Source organism: Thalia democratica, chromosome 5 (genome assembly GCF_965202585.1).
Source record: "Thalia democratica chromosome 5, ktThaDemo2.hap1.1, whole genome shotgun sequence".
NCBI lineage: Eukaryota > Metazoa > Chordata > Thaliacea > Salpida > Salpidae > Thalia > Thalia democratica.
Window position 1 is genome coordinate 76,149,814 of NC_139169.1, and position 21,123 is coordinate 76,170,936.

The 21,123-nt window shown below is 24.8% G+C and overlaps 2 protein-coding genes across 2 annotated transcripts; one reads left to right on the top strand and one right to left on the bottom strand.

Moving 5' to 3' along the window:
* Nucleotides 1-1,442: 1,442 nt before the first annotated feature.
* On the bottom strand, nt 1,443-2,207 carry LOC145836912 (14-3-3 protein sigma-like). The gene has a single exon (XM_082944685.1). It carries the CDS (start codon nt 2,205-2,207, stop codon nt 1,443-1,445), a length of 765 nt encoding a protein of 254 aa, XP_082800811.1.
* A 6,977-nt stretch (nt 2,208-9,184) lies between these two features.
* LOC145836913 (transmembrane protein 26-like) lies at nt 9,185-19,877 on the top strand. The gene is made up of 12 exons (XM_082944686.1): nt 9,185-9,219; nt 14,074-14,194; nt 14,670-14,860; nt 15,173-15,311; nt 15,538-15,736; nt 16,047-16,132; nt 16,917-17,097; nt 17,511-17,596; nt 17,793-17,948; nt 18,700-18,831; nt 19,097-19,232; nt 19,771-19,877. The coding sequence occupies exons 1-12, from the start codon at nt 9,185-9,187 to the stop codon at nt 19,875-19,877; spliced, it is 1,569 nt and encodes a 522-aa protein (XP_082800812.1).
* Nucleotides 19,878-21,123: the final 1,246 nt, after the last annotated feature.

Sequence of the window (21,123 nt, forward strand, 5' to 3'; positions counted from 1 at the left end):
ATAAAATATAATTTTAAAACGTTTTAATAACTTTCTATTCTTACACTTTAGAATGATAAAAAATACTTTTATTTTTTTTAAACGAAATAAAGCAACAACTTATTTTGTTTTTTCAAAAATAACTTAAATTAAAATAGTTAAGAACTATTATAGCTAAACAAACTAATCTTTATTTGAAAATATTCTATAAAAGTTAAAAAAAAATTATCTACTATTTGAAATTTATCGCTTGTTTTAAAACATAAAAGTCAAAATTATAATTTAAGGTATACATTGACGTAGAGAAAATTAAGCTTTTAATATAAAACAATAAAGTAGAAACTTAATATTCTATTTACTACCAGGTTTACGTTTACATTTCAGTAAATTGAGCAATGTTTTTTATTTAAGACAATTAACTATATAAATGTAGACAATATAGAAAAAAAATAGTTTTCAAATATTTTTTTTGTGTTAAGCTTTACAACTCTTCGTTTAATACTGTACAGCTACATATAAAGTACATTTTTATAAATGACGTTTATTTACTATAGAATTGATTTTTTATTAATTTTTAACAACAGTAAAATATTTTAAGTTCTACAAAAACAAGAAAAATATTTAAATAAAATAATGTTTTTTCAGCTGAAAAGTTAATGTTTGTTCTTAGTTGAACTTAAATTACTTTATATTAATAAAGGAACAACTGTTTGGTTAATCAAGTTCGGTGTTTACTTTTTATTTAAGTAAAACTTTTCTTACTTTTTAATTGTTTTATTAAGTTGATCTGCATTCATTGTACTTCAGTTTAAGAAGTATTTTTAAAGTTACGTAACGTGTATTTTGAATATAAAAATTATTAAATAGTATTTAATTTTTAAGACTAAATTATCATTCTTTTGCTTTCTTTCATTCAAAATAAATTAAGAAAGATGTTGCAAAAGTTTAATTCAAAAAGTTTGTATGTACATCAAACGAGAAATAATTTAACTATTATATCACTAACACATTTACATTCAATTTAGTACGAACGTTAAAATCAAAGAAAACCGCAAGGTTAAAAACGTTAGATAATGCTTAACCAACTTAACCTATTAAATGTTTTTTAAACTGTTTCGAGTCAAATTAAGTTTAATATTTGCTTTAAACAAAATCAATAAAATTTAGATCAAAAATAAAATATTTTTCTTAATGTTTTTATACATTTCACAATAAATTTATGTCAAAATTGTTTTTTAGCTGTGCAGTATTTTGAAGGTTTAAACAAACTACTTGTTAAGACTTCTTTTAATTAAAACGTTATTATTGTTTATATACTCAATTTTGTTTAGTAAGATTAAATATAATTTTTAGCTGTAGCTTAAACATAAAATGTTAAACAAATTTGAAAAGACAATTTTTTTAAGACTTCTTAGTTAAGACAAAACAAAGATCAACTATGAGACAATTAGAATGAAAAACAACTAATTATCTTCACTGCTCGATCGCTCAATTTGCTTTTTTAAACTTTCCAGTACAACTTCTGAATCACTTTTTAAATCATCATCTAATTCATGAAAGTGAGAAATTCCATTATCATAAGCTTCTTTGGCGATGGATAGATCATCGGGCGAATCAAGATAGTAGTGTATTTCAGAAAGGTGCATTGCAATAGAAAGTCTAATAAAGTCAGCTGGGCTTAAATTTTCCTTAGCTAATTTAAACGCTTCTTCAAAAAGTTCTTTTGATTTTTTGACATTATCATCAACATCTTCATCGTCATCATCTTCTTGGTCATCTACTTCGTCATCTTCTGCTTCATCTTCTTCTTCGTCTGCTTCGTCTTCTTCATCGTCTTCTAAAGCAAAAAATGCTTTTTTCAAATAGCAAAAAGCTTTGAAAGCCTTATAATCAACAACGGCTTTGGGGTTATCATCTCTTTTTATCCAATAACTTTCAATAAGTTCGATAAATTCGTCACATATTTTGGCATGTTTTGACTTTAATTTTTCTTTTAAATACAAACGCAGGTGATTTTCAACACTCACGCGTTTCAAAGAATTAAAACACTCTGAAAAATGATTTTTCATACGACTGTAACTTAAGTGTACCAACCATCTTTCGTCACAATTTAAAGGAGTTGCCATTTTGATTACTTGCTTCATATAGTCGATTGAATCACTGTAGAGACCTACATCAAGTGACAAATTTGCCAGAGATACTAGTTCTTTTCTATCAAAATGTGACATTATAACAAATCTAAAAAAACTTAAAAACTGTTTTTTTTTGTTGTTTATCAGAATTTTTTTTAACTTCTTAATAAATATATTAAAGTCATGTCATATAATATTTTATAGATAATGAAAAACTAGCAAACTTTTTTACAGTCAGTTAATAAATAACTAAAAGTTTATTTTAGTTTATGTTTAATTACCATTTTAATTATTTAAAAAAAATTATAAATCGTTTTATTAGTCTGCACAAAAAAAACTCTATAAATGTGAAATAAAATATTTATTTTATTATTGATAGCCTTTTTGTAAAATAAGGTTGTAAAATACTAAATTCAACACTGTAGAAAGTACTAACATATACACTAAATTACTAAAGTTGATTTTCATTTATTTAATTTTTCAATGCAAGTAACTTTAAAAAAAACTTTTTAATACTTTTTACACCTAATTCTAATGAAATTTTGCTAGAGAAGTTAGATCTTTTCTATCAAAAACTTAAACTTTTAAAATCTAAAACTTACAAATTTATTTCTTTATTTTGCTTGTGTTTTTTATTTTTATTTTGTTTGTTTGAATTCATTATTTTTTTTTGTTTATTACACTATTTTTAACTCACATGAGAGTTGAAATTTTTATTCTCAAAATTAATTTTTCACTAACTTTTGTTGTTTTTTTTAAGTTAAAGGAACAATACATAGATAGAAAAAACAGAATATATTTAAAACTAAGAATGAGTACTAAATCAAATAAAATATTATAATCTAGCAAAAATAATTACTTTACGAAAAGAAGCCATAAAGTAAAACGACGGCGGATTTAAAATTTTCTAATTCGTGTTTTTTATATACGACAGTACTTATAAAAAACATATATACTCTATTTAATACTAAAAAAACAAAAATAAACAAAAAAACTTTAAATTGTTAGTAAAGTATCATTTGCTTAAGGTTACAAACTAATATGTATTTTTTAATTTTTTATCTAAAATCATGCTAATAAAAAACTTTTTTCTTTTTAAAAATTGAGAGACTGGTGATCAAATTATATTGCTCGTTTAGTTGTCATCTTTAAAAAAAAAGTGAGACTTACTTTTACAGCTCAATTAAATCATGTTTAAATTAGTTGTAGTTTTTTTCTTTTATTAAAACTGATCTAAATTGGAATTAAAAGATTTGTTTTCAGACTTTATAGCAGTAAATTATACATCATTTAAAAGTATTTACAGATTTTTGGTTTAATTTTTTATAAACAAAGCAAAGTATGACACTTTATTCGCAAAAACAACACTTAAACTTTCTTTACTTAAATATTTTTTTTTAAGTTTAATATTCAACAAAAAAACTTGAGCTAGATTAAGTACTTACTAAGCTGAAGTGCAATACAAATAATTATATTACAAACCATTTAATAAACAAGTAAGAAAATTGTTTTTAAGTAATAAGTAAACACCGAACTTAATTAACCTACCAATTACTTTATAACTGTAAAATTATTGAAGTTCATTTCCGCTGAAAAAAATAAATTAATATTCATCCGAAAAATTAATTTATTGTTATTTAGATGAAAGTATTTTTATTTGTATAATCTATCTTACCTTTTCTGAAAGTGCTTTTACTAACATAACAAGTACTGTGTTAAAGCTATTTAAACATTTTTTTGCTTTTACAAAACTTTACAACTTTTAATGTTGTACTGATAAAAGAAAGTCTAGTTAAAAAAAATCTAGTACTATGTCACGCCAATTATAATAAAAGTGTTGTTTATATATTTTGTTCAAAAATGTTAAGCACATAGTTGTAAAATTACAACAATATAAAAATAAAACAACATGTTTTTTTAATTTAAACTAAAATAAACATCCTCTTTTCTATTTCAAAATATACTAGAAAATAACTATGACTTTTATTTTTTAAACAAGCAACAAATTAAAACAGTAGATGTATTTTTTTAGTTTCGTAGATTATTTTGAAAAAAGATCGATTATTGTAGCGAAAACAGTTTCTAATTTTTTATTATTGTAACTTACGTCATTGTTCAAATAACAAAACAACTTGTTGCATTATTTCGTTTAAAAATGTTTAAAATAATCACGCGACGTTTTTTAAACTTCTCTAAAATTAGAAAAAGTAACTTAACATGTAGTTAAATATTTATATTTATTTTTAACGGTAGGTTATAAAAAGTCAATAAGTTGAAAATAATTTTTTTATTTAGATATTTGTAGAAAGAATAAGCAACTAACAAATAAAAACTGTCATTTATTTGAAATACATGATCAAATAATATTGGTAAAACTTTATAGTTTAATTAAATGTTAGCTATAAACCATTAAAATTTAATATTAAGCATTTTATGCTTTAAACAACAAAGAACAATAACTAACTTCTAGATAACAAAAGGAATCTGCAATACTATTTTGCTTAAAATTCTACAACCAGCTTCGATTAAAGATAATAAGCATTTTCAAGTAGTTATTATAATTATGAACAGAGTATTTTTAAGTTAGTACAAAAAAGTGAAACATATAATATAGTGACGTAACATAAAGTTTGATTGAAGTACAATGTTTCTCTTTATTATACATCTCAAAAAAATGCTGAGTTCTTTAAAATCTATAAAAATAAGCAAGTTCTTTACAACTGTGTATTATTTTAAACGGAGTTTTGTAGTCTTAATCAGTTACAGAACACAAATTACCTCAAATCTACTCCTTCCAGCACAGTATTTTTTGTGTGCTGGAGTTCTTTATAATTGTGTATCAAAAAATACACAATTATAAAGAACTCGCCTATTTTTATAGATTTTAAAGAACTCAGCATTTTTTTGAAACGTATAATAAAGAGAAACATTGTACTTTATTCAACCTTTATGTTACGTCACTATATTATATGTTTCACTTTTTTGTACTAACTTAAAAATGCCCTGTTCATAATTATAATAACTACTTGAAAATGCTTATTATCTTTAATCGAAGCTAGTTGTAGAATTTTAAGCAAAATAGTATTGCAGACTTTTGCAATTTTTTAAGTGTATTTCGAAAAAAATTATTCCGAATAAGAAAAAGAAATCCAATAAAGAAAATATTGTGCTGGAAGGAATAGATTTAAGGTAGTTTTCAATTAATTTGTATTCTATATAAAAAAAAAGTTTTCATAAACATACTTGTACAGAACAAATAAACTTTAATAACCTCATAAAACTTCATAAAAAAGAGATATTATATTCGAAATAGTTTGTAATCTTTATTAAACAAAACAAATTGATACTTTTAAGTTCTAAAATAAGATAACTTTAAACCAATTTAACTCTAAAGTTTTTTTTTTAATCTTAAGGTCAAACAAAAGCTTCATTCAAAATAATTATTCTTGTTTTCTTATTATTTAGCTTAGTTTATCAATTGTTGTATTTTATATTTATACCTACTTTAAAAACAAAGGTCGAAAAGTAACGTGAAATAAGGTTTCAAGTTGTGTATTGTTTGTTTTATTAATCATTGGTAGCAATATAACTTTTGAAAACTAAAAAGAAATAATATTTTTTAATTAAGATAGACAACTAAACAAAATAGTAAATTTTAAAAATAATTAACTAAAATGTTTAAATAAAAAAAACAATTAAAAGCTAAGCAGTTATTTTTTTTTTCTCGAAAAAGTCTGAGGTAAACTTAAAAAAAAAACTTTATACATCTGAATTAATGTTTTTTTTTCTGAATTTTTTTAAATAGGAAGATAAACTTGTGATTAATTTCACAGTTCAACACAACAATAGTTTATAACACAATTAAATGTTATTTAAAAATTAAATAAAACACTAGTAACAAACTTTATAATCAGTTAGATTTAAATCCCATAAAACTCATGCTTGAACTCATGCTTGAGCTTTATAGTTAAAATAAACATTTCCAAGACTTTTTTCTATATGCTTCATAAAAATTTTAATATATTTTTATGCGTTTAATTCAATAAGCTTTATACAGTTAAATTATTCAGCTACTTTTAATTCTTTTGGTGTAGCTTAAGTACAGTAGTCTTAATACTGTTCATCTAAATGCTAAGTTATTTTTTTTTAAATACTGAAAGTTGATTTTACAAGTACATTTTAAATTACTCAAAATGTCAATTAATAAACTACATATCAATTTAAGTTTATACTGTTTTTTTAAGCAAAGTAACATCAAAGGTAAGAATTATTATTATAGAACAGCTGTCATCAGACTTAAGTAAGTTATAGGTCAATTTTCTTAGAAAAAGTTGCTTTTCGGGCAGGTTTTGTTTGAAACAGTTCTGTTATTTAATATTAAGATACAACTTTTAACCTTACTATTTGTAGAAAGTGAAAAAATATACACCACTAAAACCTTACTGTTAAATTTAGAGCCTAATTTCAAAAATTAATACAATTCTTTTAAATAGCTTTAATAAAATTATGTTTAAACAACAAAGAACAATAACTAACTTCAAAATAACAAAACAGTTTTCATAAACAGACTTATACAAAACAAATAAATTTTAATAACCTCATAAACCTTTATAAAAAAGAGATATTATATTCGAAATAGTTTGTAACCTTTATTAAACAAAAATGTTGGAACTTATAAGTTGTAAATTGTTATAATTTTAAACCTATTTAACTCACAAGTTTTATTTTAATCATAAGGTCAAGCGAAAACTTCATTCGAAATATATATTCTTAATTTTCTATTGTTTAGCTTAATTAATTAATTATCATAAAAAAAACTAGTTTGAAAAAATCTAGTACTTGTCACGCCAATTATAAAAGTGTTGTTTATACATTTCATTAAAAATATTAAGCACATAGTTGTAAATTTACAATATAACAAAAAACAAAACAACATGTTTTTTTAATATTTAAATATCCTATTTTTTATGTTAAAATATAATAAAAAATATTAGCTGTTTTTTTAAACAAGCAACAAGTTAAAATGGTAGATGTATTTTGTAAGTTTCGTAAATTATTTTCATAAAAGATTGATTAATGTAGCGAAAATAGTTTCTGATTTTTTATTATTTTAACTTACGTTATTATTCAAATAACGAAACAACTTGTTGCAATTTTTATTTTAAATACTACTATTTTTAACTAATTAAAATTAACTATAATAAATATACCTTGTTATTTCAATTCTTTGAATAATTTTATTTAAGATACATCTTAAACTATGTTAAACAATAAACAGTTTAACTTTTTATTTTTTCAATTTGGAGAGCAAAAATTTAGTTGTTATTATATAAAGTGTAAAATATAGTACTAGTATAAAAGAATTACTATATAAATTTAAGTAACTTTTGTAGTTTAAGTAATTTTTACTTTTTTATAAAAAACTAGAAATGATAAGTATATGCAGTTACTTGCTTAAAATACGAGCTACTGATTAACAAAAACTTCGGCGAAAGACTGCAGAGCAGAAGCCGGGACTTTCGTATACCGTGAGACAAGCTCAAGTTTAACAAAAGGGTTGATCATAACAACTCGATTATCAGACTGCAATCTTCGGTAGACTGTGACCGGTTCTGAGAACTCGTCATTCACAACCGTCTTCAATTTACAAACGGTTTATCATGCTGTAGCATGAAGCCTGATAAACTACTAAATAAAGCTACTGATAAATCTACTGATTAAATAAAACCTTACATAAATAAGGAATTTATCAACTTGAAACGAATTGAAATGTTAAAAAAACTAAAACATTTTAAAACTTTGTAAAATAAAATTGAATGGATTAGAAATTTTGTAATATCTGGCTTCTCTAGCTACAATGTCATATGAATTAGGCCTCTACACTGTAGTGTAGGGGTGGGCAAAGGTTTTCTATCAAAGGGCCGGATCCGGAAAAATTTAGTCTTTTGCGGGCCGGAGCACTTCGAATTAGTGATTTACCGGATCCAGTACCCGGAACAAGCCGAATAATGACTTTTTAGATCCGAATCCGACTGGAAACTAGTTTTAAGTCGAGATACAGATCCGGTCGGATTCTAATGTAAATAAAAGTTTCGGATCCGGCCGGAATATAAATTTATGGATACAGATGATCACTTTTTTAAATCCTTCAAATTCAAAAAACTTTCACAAGTCTGACAACTTAATATGTATATTGAGATATGTCAGATGTTTAAATAATGTCTATAAATAGTATTGACATTATAACTGACAAAGGTACGTATGTAAAATATCGTACTTAATAAAATCACTTTGCTTGGGGTAATTTTATAAAAAGACATCCAAACTAAGTTAGAACAGCACAAAATATTAGGACAAAATGGTGTATTTATTAGAACACATTAATTTATAAAGTAATTTTTTAGCATGTTGTTGAAGTCAAATTCTTACAGGTTTGTTTTGTAAAAATATGATACAAAGTTTTGTAAAAAAATTGTAATATTGATCATTTGCAGGCCTATAAATTTTCTCGCGGGCCGGTCATTTTCATTTGCGGGCTGGATCCCATTAAAGTTTAATAAACGGTCGAGGCCGGTCATTTTCACTCTGCGGGCCGGATCCGGCCCGGGGGCCGTACGTTGCCCACCCCTACTGTAGAGTCTACAGTGATGCAATTGACTGTATGAAACAAATCATTTAAATAGCAACTCCATTAAGTAGCAAGGAAGCAGTTTTATTCTTTTCTAGTTACGAACACATGAAATGTTTTCTCGATACTTCTTCGAAAAAGGTTAATTCCATGAGTATAGACGAACATTTTGTATAAGAACTAAAAAATAAAATTAAGTTAAAGCATGCCGAAATTTGCGATGACGCAATAGAACTGACTAATAGTTATTGGATTAAAAGAGACGGAAATCATAAAACCGTTTTTATACAAGTACTTCAAAGCCCTCTAGTGTTAATTCAAAGTTTTTCTGAGCTAGGAATTTGGTGAAAAAGATGTTGCCAATAAAAAAGGCATCTAAAGTAGCGAAATATTTTCTAACCCAGCTCATACAAATAGACTTTCTATTGCAAGAGCACATTCAGAAATGAAGGGTTACAATTTAGGTTTACCTAGTGAAAGGTAAATTGCAAAGGAAGCTTATGCGGAATGTTTGCAAGATTTAAATGAGGACCTTAAATTATCAGAAGTAAGCGCTGATTCAAAAAGTAAATAAGAATCTGAATTGAAAATTTTAAATGAAAAAATGAAAAATGGAACGTTAAAAAAAATTAGATGTTCTTCTTTCAAACTTTTTCATAACTTATCGTAATTAAAAAGTTTTAAAAACATTTATTTTGAAGTTTTTGATAGTATAAACATTTAGCCGTAAAGTTCTGAAACCTAAATAAATCTAATATAACAATAATAACAAATTTTAGGTTTAAAAAATGTAAACAAGCAGCTTATTAAAAGCTTCAAAAAAATCATCAACTAAAACATATTTAAAATAAAAGTTTCTGTGAAATTAAAAATAAGTCTTGACAAAAATGTTTAAATTTGTAATGCAAATAATAGAGTTTGTAAAAAATTAACACTTTGAATGAAAAGAACTTTAGAAGTAAAATTTTGTCTTTTGGTTTACAAGTTTATCAAAATATGTGCACCCTAAATTAAAAAACTAAAGTTCTGTAAACCCCATTGTGCGAATACCTAGTATAAGTTTCAAATTTCCCGTAAAATCTATTGCAGGGTTTCCCAGAGATTTCTCAAAAAACGACCATAAAAACCACCTAAGACCTATTTTTTGCTCTTCATCATCAACTCCAGAATATCTAGCACAAGTTTCAAATTTAGTATAAATTTTATAACTACCACTAAAAAGTATTAAGAAACTTATTTCTAACATTTTTTTTGATTTAAACTTTTAAACCATTTATGAATATTAGCTAACAACTTTTAAAAGAAATTATTTGTAATAATATTAATCAAAATATTTCATTCAAGGCGTTACAATAATTCTAATTAAACAATTTTAGCTTATATAGAAATTTATTGAATTATGCTATTTGATTATAATTTTGTTCACATTTTATTTAGTAACTAAAATAGATCAAAAGTATGTATTATATTTGTTATAAGCTAAACAGCTATACAATATTTTTTAAGATGTAACTTTAAAAGGCGTTAAATCCTGGAGATCCTGATAAGCTAAGCTTATCGGAATATATACCACAGATATTTTTGTGTCAAAACTTTATTCCGACTAACGGCGTTTCACTGCTCTCAAATAAATTTAAGAACAGATCTACGGAGTCTCAAAAAAGCTCAATATTTTTTAATAAGTTAGTTTTGAAAGATAAGGAAAAAGTTAAGTATAACCATCTGTAGACGATTTTTTTTTGGAATTTTAAACAGCAACAAATGATTTAAAGTATTTTAAAAATATATTTTGTTTTAAAAGGAATTTTTAAAGTAACGAATACTGGTTTTGTATAAGCTGTTTTAAGTTAGCTATACTATCAATACACTGGTTTAACTAATTATAGCCCGATCCGGAAAGTAAGAAAATACAACACTCTTTGATTTCTAAACATAAAGAAGATGGCTTACTTTCAGTTATAGTTTCAGTTTGGAGACCAAACACTATTTATGTAGGGTAGTAATGACTTAAATTGTTTTAAAAGTTATAAAATAACTTTGAAATTTAGTAACTTTTTACAAACTGATGTAGCAACTCCTAATGTAATATGTTTATAACTAAATATTGAACAAGTTACTAGTCATATCTTTTTAGTTATAAACATTTTTTCTATAGGGTACTACTAAACAAAAAAAAAACAAATTAAATTTTTAATATATATTTTTTAAATCAAACAAATTATACAGTAATCTTCCTTTATTCTACCAAAATATGTTTCTGTGTGTCAACGAATCAACACACTTCAACTAGGTTGTTGATAGGAAAGATAGTTATCTTTCCTATTAACAACCCAGTTGAAGTGTGTTGATTAGTTGACACACAGAAACATATGTTGGTAGAATAAAGGAAGATTACTGTATAATTTGTTTTATTTATAGTCCAGTGAAGTTACTTCACTAGGATCTTTTGTTAGCAAACAATTAAACCTAAATTTTGAACAGTTATTTTTTAAATCTAATTTTTTTTTCTACTAGAAACTGATGGGGTAAATTTAACTAAATTAATTTAAAAAAGCAAAAATTATATCATTCTAACTTTTTTTAAACTTAAAACTTAAACTTTGCTCACCTTAATATTTATTCACTTAATAAAGAAATTATATTTACTTTGATGAACAAAAGATTTTATGCTACCATGATATTATTTTAAAATCATAGGTTGCCTTTTAAACTTTTCTTGAACATACTTGTTTATTTTACAAAACTCTACAATACTCAAATCACTCTGAAAAATTAACGTAAATTGCTAATATTAATAGACGTTTAAAGTAATATACAAATCTGTGCATTCAGTTTAAAAAAAGAATACGATTTATAAAGTTTAAAGAGTTACTAAGAGACGTTGTATTCTATGCACGTTTTTATCATGTATTCTTTTGTAAATTAAAAAATACTGTAAACTTATTTTAAAGTTTTTCATTAGCATAAAACCATCAAAAATTAATTTAAATGAACTGTGACAATAAAATAGATGCATTTAAAAACACAGTGTGTACATTGTTTTTCTAGTTAAAAAAAGACTTTAAAATTAAAAGCAACTAAAATTTTTTGAACAAAGCATTCCGCTTAATGCTTGTTGGGGTTATTTGTGTTATTTTATGAAGTATTTAAAACCGGTTTATAAATAACACTTAATATAACCCGTATAATTCGCTATGATAAAAGTACAGGTGCTACTAAGATAAACTTATTAACGTTAACTTTTTTCAATCTTAGTTCGAGTTAAAGTTTAAACTGAGCTTTCCATTAAAATAGTCTGTATACCAGTAAAATGTTTAAACTTTCATTTCGTTGTAATTCCAAACTGTATTTTGAAATTTACTTAAGTAAGACAACTAAAATTAACAAAAACAAAACTTTATTTTATATTTTTTTAGATTTATTTTACATTTAATCAGTAAGTTTTAAAGCTTACAAAAATAAATAAACAAAGACATTTTTTGATGAAAATTTTTTAACTTTTGTTTTTTAGATTTCAGTTTGCTATTCTCTTAATCAAGGGGCACAAAAACGAACCATAATAACCTAAAGTACAAAATAGCTTGCTTTATCGCATATGTTACTTATATCCTGTTAATTTATTTCGAGGCGTGTTTCGAGTATACAGTAATACGGAAGTTATAAAAGTACTTTTTTACTAACTGATTGCAGAAAAAAGCGTCGTCGATAGCATTTTGTTTTGCATATAAAGAAGTAAACAAGTTTAGTATATTTTTAACTAGTTTTTGTCCTTTTTAATGAACTGCTTTTGTTTTATAGGAGATAATCAGGAGACTTTGATTTACATATTTTTTAGGCTAAAATTGTCAGCTTTTAAACTTCTAAGTGTTTCAGTAAGTTATAAATCTATAAACTTATAATAGCTGTAAAAGGTGACAAAGTGTACATAAAAAAGTATATATAAAAACTCTTCATTCATTACACAAAAGTGGAGATAGCTAGCTTTTTATAGTTCTAGCCTAAATTGCATGTAAAAGTTTGCAATAGAAGCTTGTATATTTAAAGGAACATGTAGTTGTTGACTTTTATAGTAAATGGAATAGTTGTTAGTAATTAATTTCATATCCATAGAAACTTTGTAATAGTAACAAATTTAAACAGTATTCTTTCTTTTTACATTAACACATGTTTCTGTGTATTAACAGGTTAATTCACTTCAACGGAGATAAGAAAACCAAGAAAATACATAGAAGAGTAGTTTCTTGATTTTCATAGCTCCGTTGAAGTGTGTTAACCCGTTAACACACAGAAACAATTGTTAATGTAATAAAGAAAATATACTGTATAATTTTTTATTATTAAATATTCCAGTTTGGACTTTTAACTTAGATTTCAATAACATAACATTAGTTTAAAAGTAAAGTAAATAGATAAAAACAAGTTAGGCCTTAAAAAACGGAGAATATACCAACATAAAAAATCAAATGAACTAAATCATATTGGAAGAGGTTTTTGTTTAGTTATTAAATCATTATAACTACATTGTCATTATCATGAAGCCTTTTATTATTTAACTTAACTTTTAATAAGGTCGTATTTAAACAGGGGTCGGCAGGTTTTTGGAATTCGCGGGAAAAAATAAAATACTTGCTGGCCGCAATCGTATTTTCAGTTTTTAACTTACATAAAATACCCAGAATACCTAGAAGAATTTTCCTTAAACTTAGCCTTAGACCTTTTTTATTTTTACATCCAACCCCATAATATCTAATCTACGTTTCAACGTTTTTCTTTTGCGGGCCGCAGTTTTTCCATCCTTGTTTTTATATTTTGTCTATTTAATATTCTCTTTCAAGAAGCTTATATTATCTGTATTTGGCTTAAGTTGTTTGTTTACATAAAAAGTCTTTTATTTCTAATTTTGTTTCACATTTCTTCATTTTTCAAAAGTGACGTTTTTATCACCTAGTTACAAAATTGGCCAATTTAAAGATTTGTTAACAAATTTTCTTAAATAAACTCTAATTTAATGATAAACATTTATGGTAATTTTGTAGGCATGAAAGTTTAATAATTCAAATGTGCGCTTAACTTAATTATTATGCAAAATCCGAGCCAGGAATTGCTGTTGAATACAGGACTGAAGGGAAGAAAATGTTTAATTTTGTTGAAAGTGCCTAAAAGAACAAAAAGGTTTGTTTTAAAACAATTTTCAATAATAATCTTTCTGTTGTTAGCTTTTTCAAAAAACCAACTGTTGTAAACTATTAACTCAATAATTTAAACTAAGAACACTCTAAGTTTTATATTTTGTTAATGTTCTTATTGTTCATAAACATAATTTATTATAAACAGCAATGAGTTACCAAGTAAAAAAGATGAAATAAATAATGTAAGCGAAAATGAACTAGACAAACCGGTTGAAAGCAAAACTTCAAATGACCAGAAGAAAAAAAATAAAAAGGATAATAAAAAGGTAACTACTTAAAAGTTTTCTGTTCAATAAGAACTTAATTGTGACAGAGAATCTCATTATTTTCATTCATCAACTGATTGAAGGATTTTTTTATAAACAAGCTCTTGAATAAAAAAATTTTTTTAAGTAATTTTCGTTTGCTGTTTTTAAAAGCTGTTTACATAATTTATTATCTTCAAAAAAAAATTAGACTTAGTCTGTTTTATAAACTTTTTATTACATACCTTTTGTTTCTAAATAAAATAAGCTTGTTGTGTATATATTTAATACAAACTAAAACTTGTATATTTTGTTGTGTGTAAAGCAATTTTCTTGGGTAACAAACAAATAGTCACAGATAGATTTATTCAGCAAATCTGATTTTTAGATTGCTTTGAAATTACCTTCAGCTTTTAGTTGTTTGTTTCTTTTTTTAATTTATATCTTTTTTAATGGGTATTTTTTTTTTATCTTTTAGTTTCTATCAAAACCACAGGTAGGGCCAACAAAGAAGTTTTCGGCAATTCTGACAAGATTTCTGCTACTCCTTCACTTGGCAGTAGCAATATGGAGGGTTTCACTTAATTACGACAAATTTTATTTGTTTTTCGTTTCTATCGGTGCTATAATGCTGCTTGTTGAAATGATCGTCACATTAGCTGTAAGGGGAGGAAATGAGATGAAATGGTAAAGTATACTTAAAAAAAAGTTTTATTACTTCTTAATGTTTTTATTTATTTAGCAACGTAGTTTTTAATCAAGTTAAACTTTTTATTTAAACTAAAAAAACTAATAAAATTAAAATTAGCTATTGAAAAGGTAAATGTAGAATATTTTTTCTACTAGAGTCTAGCTAAACTCTTAACTACTATACTGGTGTGATAAATCAAAAAAAAAAATGAAGTTTAAAAAAAAGTTTATTTTTTTTTAATTTTGTTGAACAAATCTTTTTTTACTAAAAATCTTAAACTAATAAAAATAAGAATAAATTATTAAAAGGTTCAGTCCGAGTGTATTCTTTTACCTGTTGAGTATTATTCCTTGTTTATGGTTTCTTGAAATAGCTGAACTACAGCATATTGTAGATAACTCTCCACAATGCAATCACACCTTTCTTATGAACATTTCTAATACTACTGTAAGTTTGTTTACAAAATTTAAAATAAAAACAATTTGCTCTTTTATAAAAGAACAAGAAAATTGAAAATAAAATTATAAAAGTTGCTTTAAATAATTCTTTTACTTACGAATTAAAGAGTTCGTTTATGTACAAAGCTAAATTTTAATTTAAATAGCATCTTATAATAAAACTATTCAAAAATATTTTAAGTTTTCGACATTTATAAAAAAACTTATAACAACAGGAAAACAGCCATACTACACCTGAACACCATAAGAGTTCTGTTTTATCAGACATACATTCAAGAAGTATACTTTCTGTTGATAACAATGTTGGTGGGTATGCTAAAAAAGCTGACAGCAAATTAAACGACACTACTAACTTAGTTACTTCTGAACCTACTGGAGTTAATACATCAGAAAAAGTAAAAGATAAAACGTTTGGTAAGTGTAATATTAAACCTGTTTTATGTTTGATAAACTATTTGTTATTCAAAACAAAGTGTTTTCAAAAGAAACTAGTATTAATGGTTAAATAAAATTATGAAGAAAGTTATAAAAATTAAGTTCAGATTATTTACTCGTAACGTTTAGCAAAAATGTGTTTATATATATAAAAATTTATAGTTTTTATAAAAGCAATAACTATATCAAAAACTGTCAGCATTATCAATATAAAATTTATGATTTTTTTTGTGACTAAATATAAGACACTTGATGTATAACAACAACTTTAACAACAAACTAACAACAGTTGAGCGTATGGAAAGCACTTTTGAAGACACTGTTCAAGTTTTGAAACAAACAAAAGACGAAATGGTCAAGCAAGTTAAAAACTTCGTGAGTGAGTTTTAGTATTAGTTTGTATATTTTTTTCGTTATACTAATATGCTAAAAGTATGAAGTAAATCTTGTCTATTCTGAATAAAAAGAATATTTATTTTTTTATAACCTAACTTTTTTGAAATACCTTGAAACACGCGCTTGTTGATGTTAAATCCTATACTAAGCAAAATTTATTTAAATTTAAACATTGTTTTTGTGCTAAAACTCATTACAACTAAAAGTATAAATAAAAAGTATTTTAAAACAACAACATTTAATTAGATTAGTATCAAGAACTTTAAAGGTTCTTGTGATCTAAAAAAACATCAGTGTGTTTTTAGTCGTTAGTATTCTTCGTGAAACAGTGAAAAAAACGCTTAAGGTCACGATAAAATAAAACATTAAAACCTGTTTAACTATTTACTAAGTACAAACCGTCTTATAAGTAAATTTGCTCAGTTGTATCGATTAATTTTCTTAAAAAGATAGCAAAGAAATATTTAATTGTAGCACAAACAATATATTGTTATTTTATTAAAGTTATTAAGTATGAACAGTCATTTTACTAACATTTATTAAGTTAACTCATTTATAGTAGTTTTTATTTGAAATATATAACATAATATACACTTTATTTAAAACAATAACTATTGTTAAATTTCTTCATTTGTTATAGTTTTTTTTAATAAATAACATAATATACACTTGTTTAAAACAACAACTGTTCTTTTTTATTTTAATTTTTGTATGACCAGTTATCTTAACATTAATCATTAAAATAGAATGTATTTTTTTTTAGTTATCTTCAATCAACCGATTGGGAACGCGAAACTGGAAGTTAGCAATCCACCAGACCCTGATATTCGTTTTAGTGTTGTGCAGATGGTTATTCCCCATCGATGAAATTACCAGGGATGAGCTGAGCCAATTACTGCTGGTTTTCATTGGGATTGGAGGAGATATACTGGAATTTGTTACTGGTAATTGTTTTTTAAAACTTGAAATTACAAACAAGTATTTTATCTATTTTTATAGATCTCGCGTTTATATTTGTACAAGCGTGAGATCAAGAAGAAAGATAAAATATTTGCAGATGCGCTCCTTATTTCATGCTTAGTTGTATTTAATTTAATGCTGAAGCTTAATTTCAAACTTGTTACGTTTAAAAAGTTTGTAAAGTATGTTATTATAAATTACGAAAATAATTTTAAACGCTACTCATAAAATTAAATATAGATTTATAAATGTCGAATTATCTTTAAACTTTTGAAGTAGTATTTTAAATGTTCTACTTTTTATACTTTACAAACAATCCTTGTTAGCAATACTGATAGTTTATTTTAATTGTATTGTTTACTTTTTGTAAGCGTTTAAAACTACAAAAATTTTACAGAAACTTTAGAAGAAGACAAAATTCACGATTGTAATTTTTTTCTGGTTTACTTTCTCTATGTGGTTTGGACAGTCAGCCTCTTTCAAGTGAGTTATTACACGAAATAGTTAAAGTCTACTTATTCATTTAAACTGCTTTTATTTAAATCTTTGTGCAAATAAGTGCTTTTAGCTCTTAAGTTTTAACAGTTAAAATACTTTGTTTCAAATATACCATATGTTTTTCTCGGTTAAGTAAACAGTAAAAACTACAAACTATTTTTTTTAATTTTTACTTTACCAGTTCACACTAGTGATGACGGCAAGCAAGTCACGCAAGACCCGCATAGGGTTCGGTGAAAGCGGAATGACCAAAATAAGCAGGGCGAACAATTGCTGTGCCAGGTCAATATTCAACTCTGCCGAAGTGTGGGGTATCATTGTTACATTGTGTGTTCAGGTAAATTTACTAGGCTGAAAAAAAATAGTATGTAAAATATATCTGTAAGTGTTGTTGGAAAACATAACAAAGCTTCTACATACTTTCGTAGTAAGCTATATCGACTGCTTGACTCGTTTCAGGTATAATCAAATAAGTATAACTTACATCAATAAAAATAACAAAATATTCAATTTGTCTAAAGTGTGGCGATCATTGTCACTTTGTGTGTTCAGGTAAATATATAATAAGTATGAAACTCTATTAGTTAACTTTACTTAATATACTTTCTAAAATAACATTCAACTTGGCTGAAATAAAGGGCGTTGTTGTCATTTTATGTGTTCAGGTAAGTTAACTTAGTTTATTAAAACATTTTTGTTTGTAAAATGTATACTCTAAGTGTTGTTGGAAAATACTACTAAGCTTCTACATAATTTCGTAGTAAGCTATATCGACTGCTTAACTCGTTTAGCTAAATAAATCTTAAGCTCAATTTTATTTTAAAGTTATAAAAATTTGGATTACTTAAAATAAAAAGAAGATAAAATATTTCTTATTTCTTAAAAAAGAAAAAAATAGCTTAGTTTGATTCATTATCTTACTAGTTTTATAATATAAAATTAAACAGTTTAAAAAACAACTTCCGTAAAAATATAAAGACACTAGATAAACCTTTGAAACCTGTGTTCGTAATAACTTCAACTTTGTTTATTAGTTATGACATAATAACACCTTGGTAATTATTGCAATAATTAAATTATTTTTACAGGACATACCATTCTTTTCGTTCCGATTGTACATGATACTGGTTTACCAGGAAGTACAACAAATGATGATATTCTTCACTGGAAAGAACGCACTTGTTATTGTGCTGCAGTTGTATAGACTTGTTGTCCTGAAAGTTAGTGTTAAAACTTTTAATTTACGAAATAACTATGGTTCGGTCATTTTTTAGTTTTTAGTTTAAATTTTGTTTTAAGTAGTAAACAGTTATTTTAATGTTTAATTTAGTCTACATAAGCTGTTGGTGTTCACATTAGATTTTGTTTACAATGACATAAAAAAGGATGACAATTTTGCGAAACTTAAATAAATTCAAGTGATTTGTTTTGTTTCTTAATTGCTGTCAATAATAATTAGTGATAAGCCAATTTTATTTTTAATAGCTGGACAAGAAAACTACAGACAGAAAGAAAGTATCAAATTATGATAACGAACTGATTCCATTGAGAGGGGTCCTTCAAGATCTTACAATGCAAAATAAAATTTCTTTGAACAGTATAAACGACAAAATCATATCCAGTTAGTTTATATTATTGCTTGTGATAATGCTAAACTATTTTGATGCTTAAAATAAAAAATTAAAGAAACTCAAATGACCTAACTTGTAGTGATAAAAACAGTTTGAACGATAGATTTATGTCTAACACGATTATGAAAGTTATAAATACCTTGTTGTAGAAAATTGTTTAGAAAAATGTTGAAACTTAATCATTTAGCATTTCAAGTAGTATAAACGATAAATTTATAAAACTAATATTTGTGACAATCCTAATAATTTTACTGCTGCAAATTGTTCAAAAGAATGTGGTAATCTTTAAATTACTTGACTTTTGTGCGCAGGTTAAATTTAATTCTTTGAACAGTTTCAACGATAAATCTACACCTGGAAAATTCGTAAAACTAATGTTAATAACAATGTTAATCTAGTTAGGGGCTTAATACAGTACTTATAATAAAAAAAATATCAAAAAGTTAACTTAATATGGTTTATATAAGTACAGTGCATAGCTTCTCATTAGTTTATCAGAGAAAAATAAAAAATCAAATTTTCATACAGATGCAACTTTCAAAACTAAAAGCAGCGGTGACGTCATAATAAAAATGACGCTGGACGGAAAACTTATGGGGAAAAAAGGAAAACTTTTCGATGATAAACTGGAATAATATAAGAGTTTATAAATTATTCCTAATAAAACATTCAAATCGATGATATATACTTTTTTATTAACTAACTAGAACGAAGTTGATAGTTTTGTGTTAATTATCGAATAGAAGTTACTAAACTACATCTATCTCAACATATTTAATACTTTTGAGACGTTTTAAACATAGTAAAAAACGTTGTATTTTTCCAATTTTATAATGTTTGATAGCTTGACAACATTATTAAGTGTTTTTAATGAACAATGACTGTTAATGTTTTAACGTATTTTTTTTAATTGTTATACTATTGGAGAATTAAAACTTTAAACAATAGTTTTGTTGCTCTCAGTAAAATCTTAAGACATATGTAGAAATCACTTAAAAATAGTTTAAAATTCAAGATAATGGTTTATTTTTATTTGTTTGTTTAAACTGGAAGTTTAGAAATAAATTTTTTTATTAAGATTGTTATGTCATATAATAAGTAATTTACTAAAAGACTGCTTTTAAAACGTTCACAAAAAATGTAACCAGTATTCTATTTGATAAAATATATTAACATGTTTCTAAATATATCAAAACACGTGTTAGAAATAGAACATTTAAAGTTTTTAGTAAATCTTCAATCACTATACGTGTATCAGTTTGACATATTTGTCAAAACTTTCTACAGTTATAATAACAAATTTCTAAATTTAATAAATAAAACTGATTATTCATCTTTTATCAAAAAGTTTTATATTTTTCAAAACTAACAACAACTTTTTGTACTTGTGTCATCAGAATGTGTATTTTAGTAGCTATATACAGGGTTCGACATAACTTTATATGGAAATACGTAGTTAAAAAACACATTAGATAACTACGTTTTTCAGATAACTTTCCTTACACTTATGAATTAAGCTCTTTTAACAATATAAACATGTTTGTAACAAAATAAAAGTTTACTAATAAGATAAAAGTAAGTTAAAAACTGATTTTAACACTTTTCTGTAAATTTTTAGTAGTTGTTTTTAGTATGTACTCAGTTTAAAACAGTTTAAGAAAGTTGTTCGTTCACCATTAGACCACATAAAACCACGCATTTATTAAAACAGATAGTTGTTAATAGAAATTTAACGCTCTTAATTAATTCTAAGCTAATTGTTTAAAATTAAGTAAAGCCTTTATTTAAAAAAAAAGTTGCATTAGTTTCAGTTTACAAAATAAAACTTAACACATATAATACAGCTTTGTGGACTTATGTAAATGTAACTTTTACTTATAT